The 16988-nt window shown below is 39.7% G+C and overlaps 1 protein-coding gene across 1 annotated transcript; it reads left to right on the top strand.

The window, feature by feature from the left end:
* Positions 1 to 5037: 5037 nt before the first annotated feature.
* Positions 5038 to 6003, top strand: LOC103122897 (olfactory receptor 52N4). Its single transcript, XM_007533512.1, has one exon. It carries the CDS (start codon positions 5038 to 5040, stop codon positions 6001 to 6003), a length of 966 nt encoding a protein of 321 aa, XP_007533574.1.
* The last annotated feature ends 10985 nt before the right edge of the window (positions 6004 to 16988 follow it).

The following is a 16988-nucleotide window of genomic DNA, read 5'->3' on the forward strand; positions in this document are numbered from 1 at the left end:
TTGGGCCGAATGGTGGCACACCTGGTTGAGCGCATGTTACAGTGAACAAGGACCCAAGTTCAAACCCCCGGATCCCCACCTTCAGGGGAATAGTTTTGTGGTGAATCAGGGCTGCAGGTGTCTCTCTGTCTCTCTCCCTCTCTATCATCCCTTTATTTTTCAATTTCTGGCTGTCTCTATCCAATAAATAAATAAAGATAATACCAAAAATGAATAATAAACCAAATGATTAATAAACCAAATAGTTAATAAACCAAATGATTTCACTCACAGGTGGCACTTAAGGGGGAAAAGGACAGTAAGGGAAGACCAACAGTGAAATTTGAACTTCGTGTGGTGTATTGCACCAAAGCAAAGGACTCTGGGAAAGGAGGGAAAGAGATGGGATGAAAAGGCACTGGATCCTGCTGTCTGGTGGGGGAAGAGGAGCCTGAGGACTGAGTGTCTTCCAGACACCCCGCCGCCTGACATGGGGAGACAAGGGGTGAATGTTCCTATGTATCAACAGTCGTACTTTAAATCACTGACGCCAACAAAGAAAAAACCGACTGAAATTCTCCACTGTATTATAGAACTCTGCTTGAGAGAGGAAGAGACACAAATGAATGGCTTTTCCATTCACTAAACCCCACCTGATTTTGTCAGGAATCAAGCCCAGGGCCCCGGGATTGTGAGGCATGACTTCTATCCACTCAGCATACTTCTAAACTAACTGACTTTTAGTGTTTTTTTTTTTAATGATCCTTATTTTTCCAAATCAGTCAATACATGTTGGCATACCTTTTATTATCTATTTTAAATAGATAAAATAGCTATGTCCCTATAATTATTGCTAGCAGCATAAAGATGATTTAATGTTCATAATTATTAACTACATTTTCCTTATTAACATATAAACGTGACACTTTGATGCCTTTCTTTTGGGACCATCATATTATTTTCCTCACTTGAAAGCTAGCTTTCCACACCAGTGGTCATGTTTAAAATACTTACTTGCTTTGCAAGGAGACATTTTTGTACTTAATAAATATTAATCAACTGGTGAGATTAAAAATACATGAATAAAAAAAAAGAGATGAAAAATGAATCCTGTGAATGAAAGAATCACTATTTACAGACACTTTTGATAGATTTTCCCAAAAGGAAGTGGTGAGAAAAAAAAAGAAAATATAAATCCATAGTAATATTTAGCCCTAGATTTCTATTCAAAATAATATGGGGTCATTTTCATGTTGAACTTATGATAACATGCTAACATACATGAGATTACTGACTCAGGTATGTATCGTCACTGGGGCACTAAATGTGGAAAGCTCTGACTCTTTTTCCTCCTCCCACAGAGGTTACCCTGTTTCCCTTACCACCATCTGTGCCTTGGATGCTCTAGAATATCACCTTGGGACACATTACACCCACTTTCCTCTAAAGCTTCAGATCAACAGTACAAATATCAAGGAAGTTAGAGGTTGGAGATTTGTTTGTACATTTATTACAGAATTGTGACTTTTTTTTTCCTTTTTTTTTTTTTTAACAAAGCACCAATCATCTTGAACAGACTGCATTTAGCCTGCTGTATTGCTATCCAGAAACTAAGGTGTTTAAGACTTGCGAAAGGTAATAGTGACACTTTTTTCCCCTTCTTTTTCTGTAAACAGGAAGAGGGGCTTTGGATGTGTATAAACTTTCATCATTTTTAAAGAAATAAATCTTTTATTCCTACAGTTTGACAGTTCAGTGTTCTTAGAAACCGTGTTTTCCCAACTGTAGCATTAAAAGTCAGTGTAAGGGGCTGGGAAGACAGCATAATGGTTATGCAAAAAACTCTCATGCCTGAGACTCAAAAGTCTCAGGTTCAGTTCCCAGCAGCATCTTAAGCCAGGGAACTGAGCAGTGAGTGTGACATTATTGTGAGTTCATCTGTTATTTCTCTACCCAAACAGGAAGTCTTTATTTTTATTTATTTTTATTTTTTCTTTTTTATCTTTTTTACCAGAACATTGTTCAGTTCTGGCTTATGATGGTGCAGGGGATTGAACTTGAGATGTTGGATCCTCAAGCATGAGAGTCCTTTTGCATAACTACTGCGTTTTACCCTCCGCTCACCAAACAGGAAGTGTTATATCAATAGTGATAGAAGTCAGTATACTAAAGTGGGAAAATATAATACTGATGATCAATATAAATGATCAATTTACAAGTCTACAATATAGAACTTGGGGGTCACTTTTTTAGTTAATAGTTTCATTTTCAAGAATAAGATATGTCTTATATTGTGAAAGCTAGCCTATACTTTATGCTGTTGTCCATATTAGATATTTATGCATTCCTAGACTTTATAAAGCTTAAATTTTGACATAGGAACAAAGTAATTTTTGTATATAAGTAAATGAAAAATTGTAAGTCAGTTGGTAATAAGCTGCATAACTTTGAGAAGCCCTTGTTTTAAAACCCCCCCCCCTGTCTGTCTGTCTCTCTCTCTTTCTCCAGAGCACTGCTCAACTCTGGTGGTGCAGGAGATTGAATCTGGGACTTTGGAGCCTCAGGCCTGAGAGTCTCTTTGCATAGCCAGTATGCTATCAACCCCACTCCCACTCTATTAACAAAGTGAGAGTGAATTTTCCACAGTTTGAATTGTGGAGAAATGTTATCAAGCCTGAAAATAAAACCCTTTGATATCACTCTAGTTGCACACTGTTAAATAAATTATTTTCTAAAACTAGTAATCTGAGCTGGATAATGGATGAAACTGTCTTGTTCCCCATGTTGTCACATTCTAGGTACTCAATAAATATTTATGGGAAAATGAAAGAATTTATCAAAGACCCATGTGACATATCTTCTCCACACATTTTGTCAAGTAGAAAATGGGGCTTAAATGGATGAAGAGAGTTGGGGGTTAATTAGAATGACCCATGGAGCAGAGACGCAGGGCTCCAACCCGGATCTTCATGCCAGTCCTTGTGCTTCGTGACACGGACACTTAACCTGCTGTGCTACCACTGGGCCCCCCAAGATTTCGGTATATTGATTGATAAATGTTCTAGTGGAAACTGTCATTGCTGAAACAAAGTATATCAATTCCATTAGTGAAATTTAATCGTAGGCAGTCTGTTTATTGGGGAGAGGTCATTTGTTTAATTATTTTGTATGTTTACTTGTTTTGTCAAAGATACCAGGTAATAGCAGAAGGTCACGGAAAATAGGGAGGAGGGTGGGTAGAATTACGGAATGAAAATGTGATTTTCTCTACTGGTGGGTTTATCATCTAAGCATAGTTGGCTGCTCTCCAGTCATTACTAGATTTTTTTTCTTAGTAGTAAAGACATGGATGTTCCTATACTCATTGCAGGGCTATTTGTAATAGCCAGAATATGGAAACTGCCTAAGTGCTCAATGACACACGCTCAGGTAAAGAGGATGTGATGTCGGAGAAGAGAAAACCATGCCCTTTGCTTCGGGAACTGGAGGGGCTCATGCTAAACAAAATAAGTCAGGACAAGCTCATGCGTGAGATGACTTTTCTCATGTGTGGAGTATTGAGAGACAAAGCAAAAGAACAAAGTCAAACGGAAAGATACCTAGAGACTGGAATGCAGAACTGAGGTTTCTATGGGGGTCAGGGAGATTGACACATGGGTGTCGTAACACCTGTTGTGATAACACAATTTGAGGAAATGTAAAGCTTTAAACCGAAAACAGACACTTTCGTAAACACAAACACATTACCTCAAAAAAGAGAAAGAGAAGAAAGAAAATAAAAGACCTATTGACAAGACATGCAAGAAAAAAAAATCAGAAATGTTCCTACAAAAGCATATAGATTAAATACTGAGATGCACTAAAACACTTACAAGTGGGAAGTTTGAATAAACTATTTGACTGACATCTGGGAGTCAGCCTGGCAGTTCAGCACAAGACAAGCCTGAACACTCAGGTCTGAGCACCAGCACTGCCGTATGTTAGAGTTAAGTGAGTCTCCAATCTTTCTATCTTTATCTCAGTCATAAAAATAAGCAATCTCTCCACCTAAATTCTCAGACTGCAAACTCCATGGAGGAATACAAACTTTAATATTTCCAAATGTTCGGGAAGTACCTTAATGATGAAAAAAAAATCTGTTATCAAGAATAAGTCTAGGAGAAATGTTTGTGGAAAGTAACCAGGGGCTCTGAACTCCAACCCCATCAAGACCCGGAGAGAGACAAAAAAGGGAAGGACATTTGGAAGCTGCAGTATGTGTAGGTGTGACTTAGAAAAGAAGAGGAGGCAGGATCACAGGGACAAAACAATAATGGGCAAAACAATGGGCAAATATATATATGTGTATATATATATATATATATATATATATATATAGAGAGAGAGAGAGAGAGAGAGAGAGTTATAGAAATATAGCTATCTTTGGAAAAACTACTGCAGTTTCCAGTGGAGGGAATGGAAACACAGAACTCTGGTAGTGGAGATGCTGTGGAATTGTCCCTTGTTCTCTATAAACTAATAATAAGCAGCACTAATAAAATGGGGGAAATAGTAAAAAGAAGAAGTAAAAGAAGGAGAAAAATAAGAAGAAGGAGAAGGAGAAGGAGGAGAAAATAAGTTCATCATATCTTTTGGATCAAGAAAGGGACTCTTCTTTGAGAACATATACTGAACATTACTAAAACTTACACTGCTGTTAACAATAAGGGCCTTCTAATAAGATTTCCTCTAGAGCTGTTACAACACAATCATACATGATTTGAAGTCTGTGAAGATGAGAATCTGCATTTTGAAATGAATGATATACAAGTAATGCATGCTCTGAGAACACAGATTGGTGAACTGGATTCCACTAGAATTTCATATATGGGTAAGTGAATGAGTGAACAAATCAACAACAGATGTCCAAAGCTAGTTCCTGAACACTGGATCTTTTTGTTTTTATCATCAATGTGCTATAAAGTGTTAAACTGTGGGAAAAGTGGCTGACCATAACCCGAGATTTTCTCTCTTTCTTATTCCAGAAAAAAATTATATAAAATTTAAGTCTAACTGATTATGCTAATGCTGAATAAAACAGAACTTACTCCATCCTCATTTATTTTGGATGGAGTACCAGGACTGGAGCATATGCACCTCTGGATTTCCTTCCCCTTCTGCTCCATGTATGTTGTGGCAATAGCGGGGAACTGTGGATTCCTCTACCTCATCGGCTGTGAGGATTCCCTGCACAGGCCCATGTACTACTTCTTGGCTATGCTGTCCTTAACGGACCTCGTCATGTGCACCAGTTCGATCCCGAAAGCTCTTTGCATCTTCTGGTTTCACCTCAAGGAAATCAGCTTCAATGAGTGCCTGGTCCAGATGTTCTTCATCCACACCTTCACAGGGATGGAGTCAGGTGTGCTCATGCTCATGGCCCTGGACCGCTTTGTGGCCATCTGCTACCCTCTGCGCTACTCCACCATCCTCACCAACCCTGTCATTGCCAAGGTTGGGCTTGCCACTTTCCTGAGAGCAGTCCTGCTCATCATTCCCTTCACTGTTCTCACCAAGCGACTGCCTTACTGCAGAGGGAACATTATCCATCATACCTTCTGCGACCACATGTCCGTAGCCAAGTTATCCTGTGGGAACATCAAGGTCAATGCTATTTATGGTCTGATGGTTGCACTGCTGATTGGGGGCTTTGACATCCTGTGCATCACGGTCTCCTACACCATGATCCTCCGCACGGTGATCAGCCTCTCCTCAGCTGACGCTCGGCAGAAGGCCTTCAGCACCTGCACTGCCCACATCTGTGCCATTGTGTTCTCCTATAGCCCGGCTTTCTTTTCTTTCTTTTCCCATCGCTTCGGAGGTCACACAATTCCTCCAGCCTGTCACATCATTCTAGCCAATATTTATGTTCTCTTGCCTCCCACCATGAACCCTGTTGTTTATGGGGTGAAAACAAAACAGATACGTGACTGTGTTCTAAGGATCCTTTCAGGTTCTAAAGACATCAAATCCCAGAGCACATGAGGGGATGACTTCTGGGAGAGGAAACACAGCAAAGATTACTGCAAGTGGTTCTTTAGGCAGAAACTGACTTTTGTCGTTGTTCTGGAAGTACTATTTCAACTCCAGTAGCAAAGTTTGTTGGTTTCTGCATTTTAAAAATCTTTAAATATCAAGTTTTGAAATTATTAAAAACTTTAATCCATTTAAAGAAACCATTCATCATTTTATACGATTCCTTCTTTGTCACATGTAGGCTGAATAACCTTAAAACAATTCTATCTGGAGCCAAGTGCTGAGCACCTGGCTGAGCACATGTGGTGCGATACTCAAAGACCCAGGTCCAGCCCCTGGTCCTCAACTGCAGTGGAAGCTTCACAGGTAGTGAAGCAGGGCTGCAGGTGTCTCTTTGTCTCCCTCTATCTCCCTCTGTCTCTCTCCCTTTCCTTCCCCCTTCCTTTCAATTTCTCACTGTCTCTATCCAATAAATAAATAGATAACAAAAAAAGTTAAAGAAAAAAGTCTTATTTTAAGGTATATAGATACTGTTCAGTCTTTACAGTAAATATTATAAAGGAGAATACTGTATTGTGAGATGGGCTGATACTAGTCAGGTAAGCGTTTCACGCTACAATGCCCATGTCCAGCAGAGAAGCAATTATAGAAGCCAGACCTCCCACCTTCTGCTCCCCATAAAGATCTTTGGTCCATACTCCCAGAAAGATCAAGAATAGGGAAGCTTCCAATGGAAGGAAAGTGTATGGAACTCTGGTGGTGGGAATGGTATGGAATTGTACCCCTCTCATCCCACAACCTTGTTGATCATTATTAATAGTAATAAAATATAAAATAGTAATCGTAAAGAGTATCATGCTAATTTAAAAAAAGAGCTTGTTGAAGAGCCGGGGAAACGTGTCGCTGATAAACTGCATATCTGGAAGGGTATGTAAATACTGCAGACTAGTAGGCTGCTTTTGCTATGAAACTACATTTCTTTCTCAATCTCTCTTTCTCTCTTTGTATTGATTTAATAATGATCAACAAGACCGTAGGATAAGAGGGTACAATTCCATACAGTTCCCACCACCAGAACTCTGTATCCCATCCCCTCCATTGAAAGCTTTCCCAGTCCTTATTCCTCTGGGAGTGTGGACCCAGAATCATTATGGGGTACAGAAGGCGGAAGGTCTGGTTTCTGCGATTGCTTCTGCACTGCACATGGGCATTGGCAGGTTTATCCACACCTTCAGACTGTTTACCTCTTTCTCTTATGGGACAGGGTTCTGGAGAGGTGCATGGAACTGCATTTCTAAATATATATCTTGAGGATTTCCACATCGCTGACATGCAGGCCATTCCCTTCAATGGTCATCTTTCCTTCAAACTACTGTGAATGACTAGTTCAATGATTAAGGCTGGTTTCCAGAAACATACTCTATTTATTATATTTTTAATTAAATAATTGGCAGCCAGAGAGGAACCTCAGCAGTAGAATTCGGTTCTTTGAAAGCATGGGGCCCCGAATTCAATCCCCAACTCTGCATATGCCAAACCGATGCTCTGGCCCTCCAAAGAGATAGACACAATGGCAGGTGTCTATCTTTCTCTCCCCCTCTCTGTCTTCCCCTCCTCTCTTGATTTCTCTCTGTCCTATACAATGACAACAGCAGCAATGGCAACAATAACAATGACAACAAGGACAAAGGCAACAACAAGGGCAACAAAATGGGAAAAGTGGCCTCCAGGAGCAGTGGATTCCTAGTGCAGGCACTGAGCCCCAGTGATAACCCTGGAAGCAATGTGTATATATATATATACATATATATATAATATTACATATTATATATATTATATTACATATCATATATTATATTATATATCATATATTATATATTATATTAAGTTATATTATATATCATACATTATATAATATATGATATATTATATTAAATTATATTATATTATTGGATAGAGACAGAGAGGAATTGAGAGAGGAGGGGAAGGTAGAGAGGGAAACAGACAGAGAGACACCTGCAGCCTTGCTTTACCACTTGTGAAGTTTTCCCCCTGCAGGTGGGGACCAAGGGCTTGAACTTGGGTCCTTGTGCATTATAACATGGATGTTTAACCAGGGATGCCACTGCCTAACCCCAAAATCAAAGCTTTTGTGCACCAACGGATAAACAGAAAGTGAAAAAAAGCAATGTACAGAACAAGAGAAAACATCAGCAAATCACAAGTTTAAACTGGGTCCACTCTCCACACAATGGGTAGTAGACAGCTGACAGTGTGCTCAAAATCATTCATTTTTCCAGAAATGCATATCAAAACCTCAATAAAATATCATTTCACACCTAATAAAGTGGTGAAAAAATATTTTAAAATGGAATGAATCAGGTGTTGGTAAATATCTCGAGATACTGGGATATTTGTCTATTGCTGGTAGTAATGTAAGATGATTCGCTCCATGGGAAATACTGTTTGGAAGACACTTAAAAATAAAATTACCACTGTGTATATAGACCACAGCTTTCTCAGCCACTCATCTGATGTTGGGCACCTGGGTTCCTTCCAGGTTTTAGCTATTATGAATTTTGCTGCTATGAACATAGATGTACACACATGTCTTTTTGATTGGGCATTATGGAATCTGATAACAATGACTATCTATTCTCTTCTTGAACCCTAAGACAGCAGGAACCTCACATTTCCACTATAGATCCTATATTTCCCCCAGTTCTAGAACCTAAGGATGGGTCCACTTTCCTGCATGCTTCTCTCAATTCATATCAAATAATATTGCATCCGCCGATCACAACCTAATCAGTGCAACAAGTGCCACCCCAGCATGTTTCACTTCAGACTGTATCCAGAGACTTCAGGTGTGGAATGACAACCCTCCAGCTTCATCACTCAGGTGAGACCTTTCCTTTCATAGTATTCTCTAATTCCATTCCAGGTGGTCCACTCCCTAATAAAGTCCCCAAACCTAGGTATAGTCCAGGTCCCCTGAAATAGAGCATATGTTCACACATGTCCACAAACCAGGGAAAAAATATATACCTGAAAGCAGAAGTACACAAGAGTCTACAGAGAGTACCCCCCCCCAACATTTCTTCTGCACTATTCCAGCCCTTAGGTTCATGATTGCTCAACAATTTGTTTGGCTTTGTATGTTAACTCTCTTTTCAGCCACCAGGTTCCAGATGCCAGCATGATGCCCACCAGACTTCCCTGGACTGATGGCTCCACCAATGTGTCCTGGAGCTCTGCTTCCTCAGAGACCCACCCTACTCAAAAAAAGATAGGCAGACTGAGAGTATGGATCGACCAGTCAACGGCCATGTTCAGATGGGAAGCAATTACAGAAGCCAGACCTTCCACCTTTGGCAACCTACAAGGACCCTGGGTCCATGCTCCCAGAGGGATAGAGAATGGGAAAGCTATCAGGGGAGGGGGTGGGATATGGAGATCAGGTGGTGGGAATTGTGTGGAGTTGTACCCCTCCTATCCTATGGTTTTGTTAATGTCTCCTTTCTTAAATAAAAAAATAATAAAATTAAAAAATAAAATTACCATATAACTTAATAATTCCACTCATGTGTCTTTATTGACAAAATTAAAAATAAACCCTACCCAAAAACTTATATATATGCATTATGCGTAGTGCTCATAGCCAAAAGTAGAAACAACCTAACTTCTTTTAACTGCTGGAAGGATAATCCATGATGATTTCCTCAGTTTGTGCCTTGGTTCATGAGATTACAGCGAACAGGAAAGCCTTCAGTCTAACAACTAGAGAAGTCCACATTGTAACCGAGCTCAGGCATGGAGACTCAAGCATCAAGAGATATAGTGGCGTAAACTCCAGTGTGAAGGCTGGAGATAGACTATCTCAGTGCAAGCAGTGACAAGATGAAAAGAATGAATTCCTCTCTTCACCTTTTGTTCTCTTCAGGTACGCAGTGCGCCAAGCAGATGTCCACACACACAGAGTAGGGTATGCTACTGAGTGTACCAATTTGAAGGCTAATCTCATCCCAAAATAATCTGTTATAATTTTGTTAAACTGTCACTTATTAAGTAGAGCTCTAGTGTGCTACCTGGCAGACTAGGTTGGGTTTAACAAAAAGGTAAGAAAAAACTACAATAGGGACCAGATGGCAGCACACCTGGTTGAGCACACACATCACAATGTGTAAGGACCTGGGTTCAAGCCCACAGCCCACCTGCAGGGACATAGCTTTGCAAGTGGTGAAGCAGTGCTGCAGGTGTCTCTCTGTCTCTCTCCCTCTCTACCACCCCCTTCCTCTCAATTTCTCACTGTCTCTATCGACTAAACAAAGACAATAAAAAATGTAAAATAGAAAAGGAAGAAAAAACTACAACAGAGGAATTTCTTGCTCTCCCATCCTGGAATAAGTACTAAGCAGGCCTCCAAGATCACCAGAAGAAATCGAGGCAGAGTGTGGGGACAAAGAAAGATGCCTAGGCCACAGGCCTAAATGGGGCTTGTGGGGGAAGTGGTTTGGAATCCCTTGCTTAAGGATAGATTGGTTCATTGTTAACCCAAATGAGTGAGATTTCTGGTTAACTTCACAAGGGTTTTATCTAAGGGCCAATTCTTTGGAGATGGGAGAGAGATTTGTCACAAAGGCTTTTGGAGAGGTCCAGCAGAGAACTTGTATTTGGTGCAATTCTACTGATAGTGATCTATGGCTTCTGTGCTTCACAAAGTGCTTAGTGTCAGTTTAAGTCCTCCACAGATGAAACAAATGGAAGCAGAGGCAAAAACTACCACAGGCAACTTAGCTAAACTCCATTTATTTTTTCCCTCCAGGGTTATCGCTGAGGCTCTGTGCCTGAATCCACTGCTCCTAGCAGCCATTTTCCATCTTATCAGATAGGACATAGAGGAATTGGGGATGGTGAGAAGGAAAGAGACACCTACAGGTTTGCTTCAAGCTTGTGAAGTGTCCCTGATGAAGGTAGGGAGCAGGGGATTGAACCCGGATCCTTGTTTTTAGTATTAAGTGCGCTTAAATGGGTGTGCCACCACCCAGCCCCCACTAAACCCTCAAAACACTTCTTAGGAGACTCTTTCAAGTTGTTTAATAAGAAGTTTCGTGTTTCCAAGGTTCTATTCTCTTCTCATCGAAATATATCCTGAAAGGGGCTGGGTGGTGGCATACTAGGTTGTTCACACTTGTTACAATACACAAGGACCCAAGTTTGACCCCCTGATCCCCACCTATAGAGGGGGGGGTAAGCTTTGCAAGTGGTGAAGCAGGGCTGCAGGCCTCTCTCTCTCTCATTCCCTGCCCCCCCTCGCTCTCATCTACTTGTCAATCTCCCCGTATCCTAGGTGGAGTCTGAGGGCTTGAATTTAGGTCGCTGAGCAGATGCACTCAGCCAGGTGAGCCACCACCCAGCCCTTTCCATCCTTCCTTTTCCCTTAGAGGTTAACTCAATTGCTGTGCTGGCCTCTGTGTCTCTAATGATCTGAAAATATTCTCTTGAGGCATGAAAAACACCCTTTCTTTTAAAAACTGCGGTTGACAATATAGTTATCAAGGAATAAGGATGTTAGGGAGCTGTGCGCATACATATATTGTGGAGTCATGATGATTATGGACCAAGATCCTGAACAGCTGATTCAAATCATATTCAACTCTTTTGTTCTACAGCAGCTAAGGTATTAAAAGACATAGTAACAGACACTAGTTAACAGTTTTTTTGTTGTTGTTATTGTTTTTGTTGTTTTAGGAAGTAAGAAGATAAATGTAAAGAAGTTTTAAATAGGGCAAAGGGACATAGCATAATAGTTATACAAAAAAGACTCTCTTGCCTGAGACTCTAAAGTCCCAGGTTCAATCCCCCATGCCACCATAAACCGTAGCTGAGCAGTTTCCAGGAAAAAAAAAAAAGAAAAGAAAAAAGAAGTGGGAGAAGTTTTGAATGTACATGAGTTAGTTATTATGCTCTCAGAAACAGTCTTGAGTTCTTTAATTTTGCTTGAAGACAGAAATGCTGTAAGAGGTTGGGAGGGTGGTAAAAGTTATTTTCCCGACTATAACAATGTAGACATACACACACATAATATTACACTTACATATTTTATATACATTTTTCCCTAGCCAAAATACTCATTAGTGGAGGTCAGACATCAATCTTCCTCCTGACCAGAGAAGAGCTAGATAATGTTTGTGCATTGAGGTCAAAACACTCTTCTTACTGGTTTCTCAGAATGAGAATCTTATTTCTCAAGCTTAAGCTCACTTCTAGAAGGACTTAGCCCTTTGATCTATTTTCAAGAACAACACTTGTATGGAGGAACATGCTACCATGACAACAAAGTATTCTGGATGTGATTTAATTTTTATTATGAATTATGAAATTCCAGGGACATAATTTCACAGTCATACATAACTGTTCTGGTTGTAGAGAAACTTTTTCAAGCCTAGAGATGAAATTTTTGTGATATCAACTTTAATATATTGGGGCCTCTTACTTTTCCCCAAAGTGGTCTTGATCCAGCATTTTCTTGCTTTTTTTTTTTCTGCACTGTTTGAAATTAATATTTTCTCACATACTTTTTGGGGTATATTTCTAATTTTTGTTGTGTTTCTATTTATCACAACACTCATTTACATACTTAGAGTATGGTTTCCTTTCTGACACACCTCTTTCTTAATACGTACAGGTGTATTATGTATTTACTAAGAGTGTATGGACAGGGACCAGAGCACTCACTGATCAGCTGTTTTACTCAGCCATAAGGCAGTGCTAGGGATCAAACGTTTGGCTGCTGGGGTCATATACATATAAGTTTAAACTTTAACAGACTGAACTACCCTCTCTCTATTTGTATTGAAAAACCACTCTGCATTAAGATCAATGTACAGTGCAGTTTAAGTAATTGATTTTTTGTTTCCCAATCAATATTTAACTCACCACATTCTTTTCTTATTTCTTGGGATACGTCTAGCACTACCTGCCTTATTCATTTTTCAACTGATGATTTCTGACGACTGATGAGGTGGACTTTGCAATTTTGTTTCCTCTGGTGGCTTCTTTTCCAAGCAATAGTAAGTACACTCCTGCATTTCACTTCATAGCATTTAAACACAAGAATAAAATGCTATATTGACATTTAATATGTACATGGTATCTGACTACACAGTGCAGATCCAAAATAGTGCTACTGAACTATCTCTTTTAAAAAAATTATAAAAAAGAAACGCTGACAAAAACCATAAGGTAAGAGGGGCACAACTCCACACAATTCCCACCACCAGACTCCGTATCCCCTCCCCTCCCCTGATAGCCCTCTTATTCTTTATCCCTCCGGGAGTATGGACCTAGGGTCATATGGGGTGCAGAAGGTGGACGGTCTGGCTTCTGTGAGTGCTTCCCCACTAAACATGGGCATTGACAGGTTGATCCATACTCCCAGCCTGTCTGTCTCTCTTTCCCTAGTGAGGCAGGGCTCTGGGGAAGTGGTGTCATCCAGGACATATTGGGGAAGTCTGGTTGGCATCATGCTAGCATCTGGAACCTGGTGGCTGAAAAAAGAGTTAACATATAAATCCAAACACATTGTTGACTAATCATGAACCTAAAGGCTGGAATATTTGTGCCGTTATAATGTTAGAGTCATATTGGTGCAGAAAGAAATGATGATTAAGTCAACTGGGATATAGCAGGAAGTTTTTCTGAAAGGAATGGGCACTTGTTCTTAAACCAGACTTCCATATAGATCCCAGTAGAAAACAAAATAAAATTTGTCCTAGTATTATAAGTTGTATTAATGCTCAAGGGTGGATTGGCCCAGGTGACATACCTGGTGGAGTGAACACATTACATTGTGCAAGCACCAGGGTTACAGCCCCCTGGTCCCTACTTGTAAGGGAGAGATTTCTAGAGTGGTGAAGCAGTGCTGTGGGGTATCTATCTATCTATCTATCTATCTATCTATCTATCTATCTATCTATCTTCTCTTTCTATATATCTCCTCTTCCCTCTCAGCTTCTCTGTATATCCAAAAATAAATAAATATTTTTTAAAAATATATTAAATTGGAGTGGCTGGGTGGTAGCAAAGTGGGTTAAGCGTAGGTGGTGCAAAGCGCAAGGACCAGCATAAGGATCCTGGCTGGAGCCCGTGGCTCTCCACTTGCAGGGGGTTCACTTCACAAGAGGTGAAGCAGGTCTGCAAGTGTCTTTCTCTCCCCCTCTCTGTCTTCCCCTCCTCTCTCAATTTCTCTCTGCCTTATCCAACAACAATAACAATAATAACAACAATGATAAACAACAAGGGCAACAAAAGGGTAAAAAAAAAAAAAAAAGCCTCCAGGAGCAGTGAATTTGTAGTACCGGTACCAAGCCCCAGCAACAACCCTGGAGATAAATAAATAAATATATGTGTGTGTGTGTGTGTGTGTGTTGTGTATATGTGTATACATACATATATATTAAATTGTGGACTATTCAAGAATATATTTCAGTGACATAAAATCCAAATAATTAATAAAATTGATTCCAATGACAGATTTTTTTCATTAACTATATATATACCTGCTACTTTTCTTATGATATTAAAAAAGCTTTGGGAACTGTCAAATGTAAAACGTTAATCCCCCAATAAAGAATTTTTTTTTTAAAACTCTGGGGTTTAGCTTTCAGTCCTGTCCAGAAGAGCTGGCTCTTTCTGAGCAGGTTAAACTAGGGTCTGCTGTTTGTGTGTGGGGTGGGGGACAGTGTCCCCCCAAAAGGAGAGAAGACTGTAAAATCATGAAGCCAAAAATGTCAGTATGGTGTGAAAATCAAACAGATAGTACTGTTCTTTGTTGTCTGTTAGAAGCTAAGTACAACTCATGTTTAAGAACAGTTGTTCATTCCTTTTAGAAAATTTTCATGATATATTTCAAAATCTGTCATCATTTCAATCTGCACTGATTTGACTTTAAGGATGTTAGAATGACACAAGAAATACGTGAAGAGTACTATTATAAGCATGTATATCTATATTGCTTTGCTATTTCCAAGTAGTTATCTTTTACAGTATCAGATCTGTAGTCCTTATGCATAAGTGCATGAATTTAATACAGAGATGCAGGTAGAATGACTGAAAAGGAGTCACCTGATGTATCTACTACATTCACTGTACTAAACACTAACTACCCTCTTGATGATGGTCTCTTACAAGAAAAAACTTTAAATAATATGTGATGGAGGGCAAGATTAGGGAGAAAACTGGAAGGATTGAAACCAGTACATTTATCTACTGCTTAATTCTTTTTTAAAATGTTTATTTATTTATTTATTTATTCCCCTTTGTTGCCCTTGTTGTTTTATTGTTGTAGTTATTATTGTTGTCGTCATTGTTAGATAGGACAGAGTGAAATGGGAGAAAAGGGGAAGACAGAGAGGGAGAGAAAGAGAGACACCTGCAGACCTGCTTCACCGCCTCTGAAGTGAATCCCCTGCAGGTGGGGAGCCAGAAGCTCCAATCAGGATCTTTATGCAGGTCCCTAAGCTTAATGCAACCTGAGCTTAACCCGCTGCGCTACCGCCCTACTCCCCTCCTGCTAAATTCTAAGAACACTAGCAGCAGGGATATAACTCTCCAGGAACTGGATTATGGATAATTTTAAAAACCCTTCTGGAAAAAATAATTAAAAATGACAGTTATGAATATCTCCAGTAGGGGCTTGGCAGAGACACACTGGGTTGACAGCTCACATCCCCATGCTCAGGAACCTGGGTACCAGCCCCTGCTGCCCACCTCCAAGGAGAAGCGTCACAGCTTTCAAGCAGGTCTACAGGTGGACCTCTACCATCTGTCTATCATTTCAATTGTTCACTGATCTATCTGAAGAGAAAAAAAAAAAAAAGGAAAAAGTGCCATCCAGGAGTGTGGACTTGCCAGGACTGAAACCCAGCAATAACCCAGGTGGTACTACAAATACATAAATTAATACATGAATAAATAAATACATATCTCCCCTGAATCAGTGGTCACTTCATAAATCCTCTAAGTACAATTGAGGGCATCTACTTGTCACCTGGAATGGCAAATCAAATAAATGGTTGAAGATTATCAGAAATCGTTCAAATTTCATCAAAGTAAAAAGCAACAACACTATAAAATCACTGAAGCCTGATGCTATAAGAAAACACATAAAAGTGATAGGTGGGGCCAGGTGGTGGCGCACCTGGGTGAGCGCACATGTTACAATGTGCAAGGACCCAGGCTCGAACCCAGGTCCTCACCTGCAGAAGAAAAACTTTGTGAGTGGTGAAGCAGGGCTGCAGGTGTCTCTCTGGCTCTCTCCCCTCTTTATTACCCTTTCCCTCTTGATTTCTGGCTATGTCTATCAAACAAACAAATAAAGAAAATATTAAAAAATATTTTTTACTATCAGGGGAGGGGATGGGATTATATGGAGTTCTGGTTGTGGGAATTGTGTGAAGTTGTACCCCTCTTATCCTATGATTTTGTCAGTGTTTCTTTTTTATAAATAAAAACAAATAAATAAAAGTATTTTAAAGTGGTAGATAACAGTATATTTATGTAAATGTAACTGTCATATTCACAAACTTCTGAAGAAAAAGTATCTTGGGAATTTTTGGTATTAGAGAAATGCTATGGTATTTGGGAGACTTGTTAAATAAATTGATTAATTAGCAACAGTGTATAGGACCAGGCACAGAACTTACATGTAAGAAAGATTCCCTGGCTCCATCTCTGCCACCAGTAGTCAGAACTGAGCCAGAATCTCTTTAAAAAAAATCAAATAATCTAATCATTTTCCAACATTATAATCTTTGGTTCTTTGATATTCAAACAAAATATCTAACAGAAATCAGAGAGACCAGTAGAGACCACAACGGAAATAGTTTTTTTTTCTTCTTTACTTCACCGAATATAGGACAGCAAGAAAAAATCTAGCAAAATAAAATGAAGACTAAAATCCTGACAAGTTTCATAGTTACACCAGCTTAATC

Source organism: Erinaceus europaeus, chromosome 17 (assembly GCF_950295315.1).
Source record: "Erinaceus europaeus chromosome 17, mEriEur2.1, whole genome shotgun sequence".
Taxonomy (NCBI): domain Eukaryota; kingdom Metazoa; phylum Chordata; class Mammalia; order Eulipotyphla; family Erinaceidae; genus Erinaceus; species Erinaceus europaeus.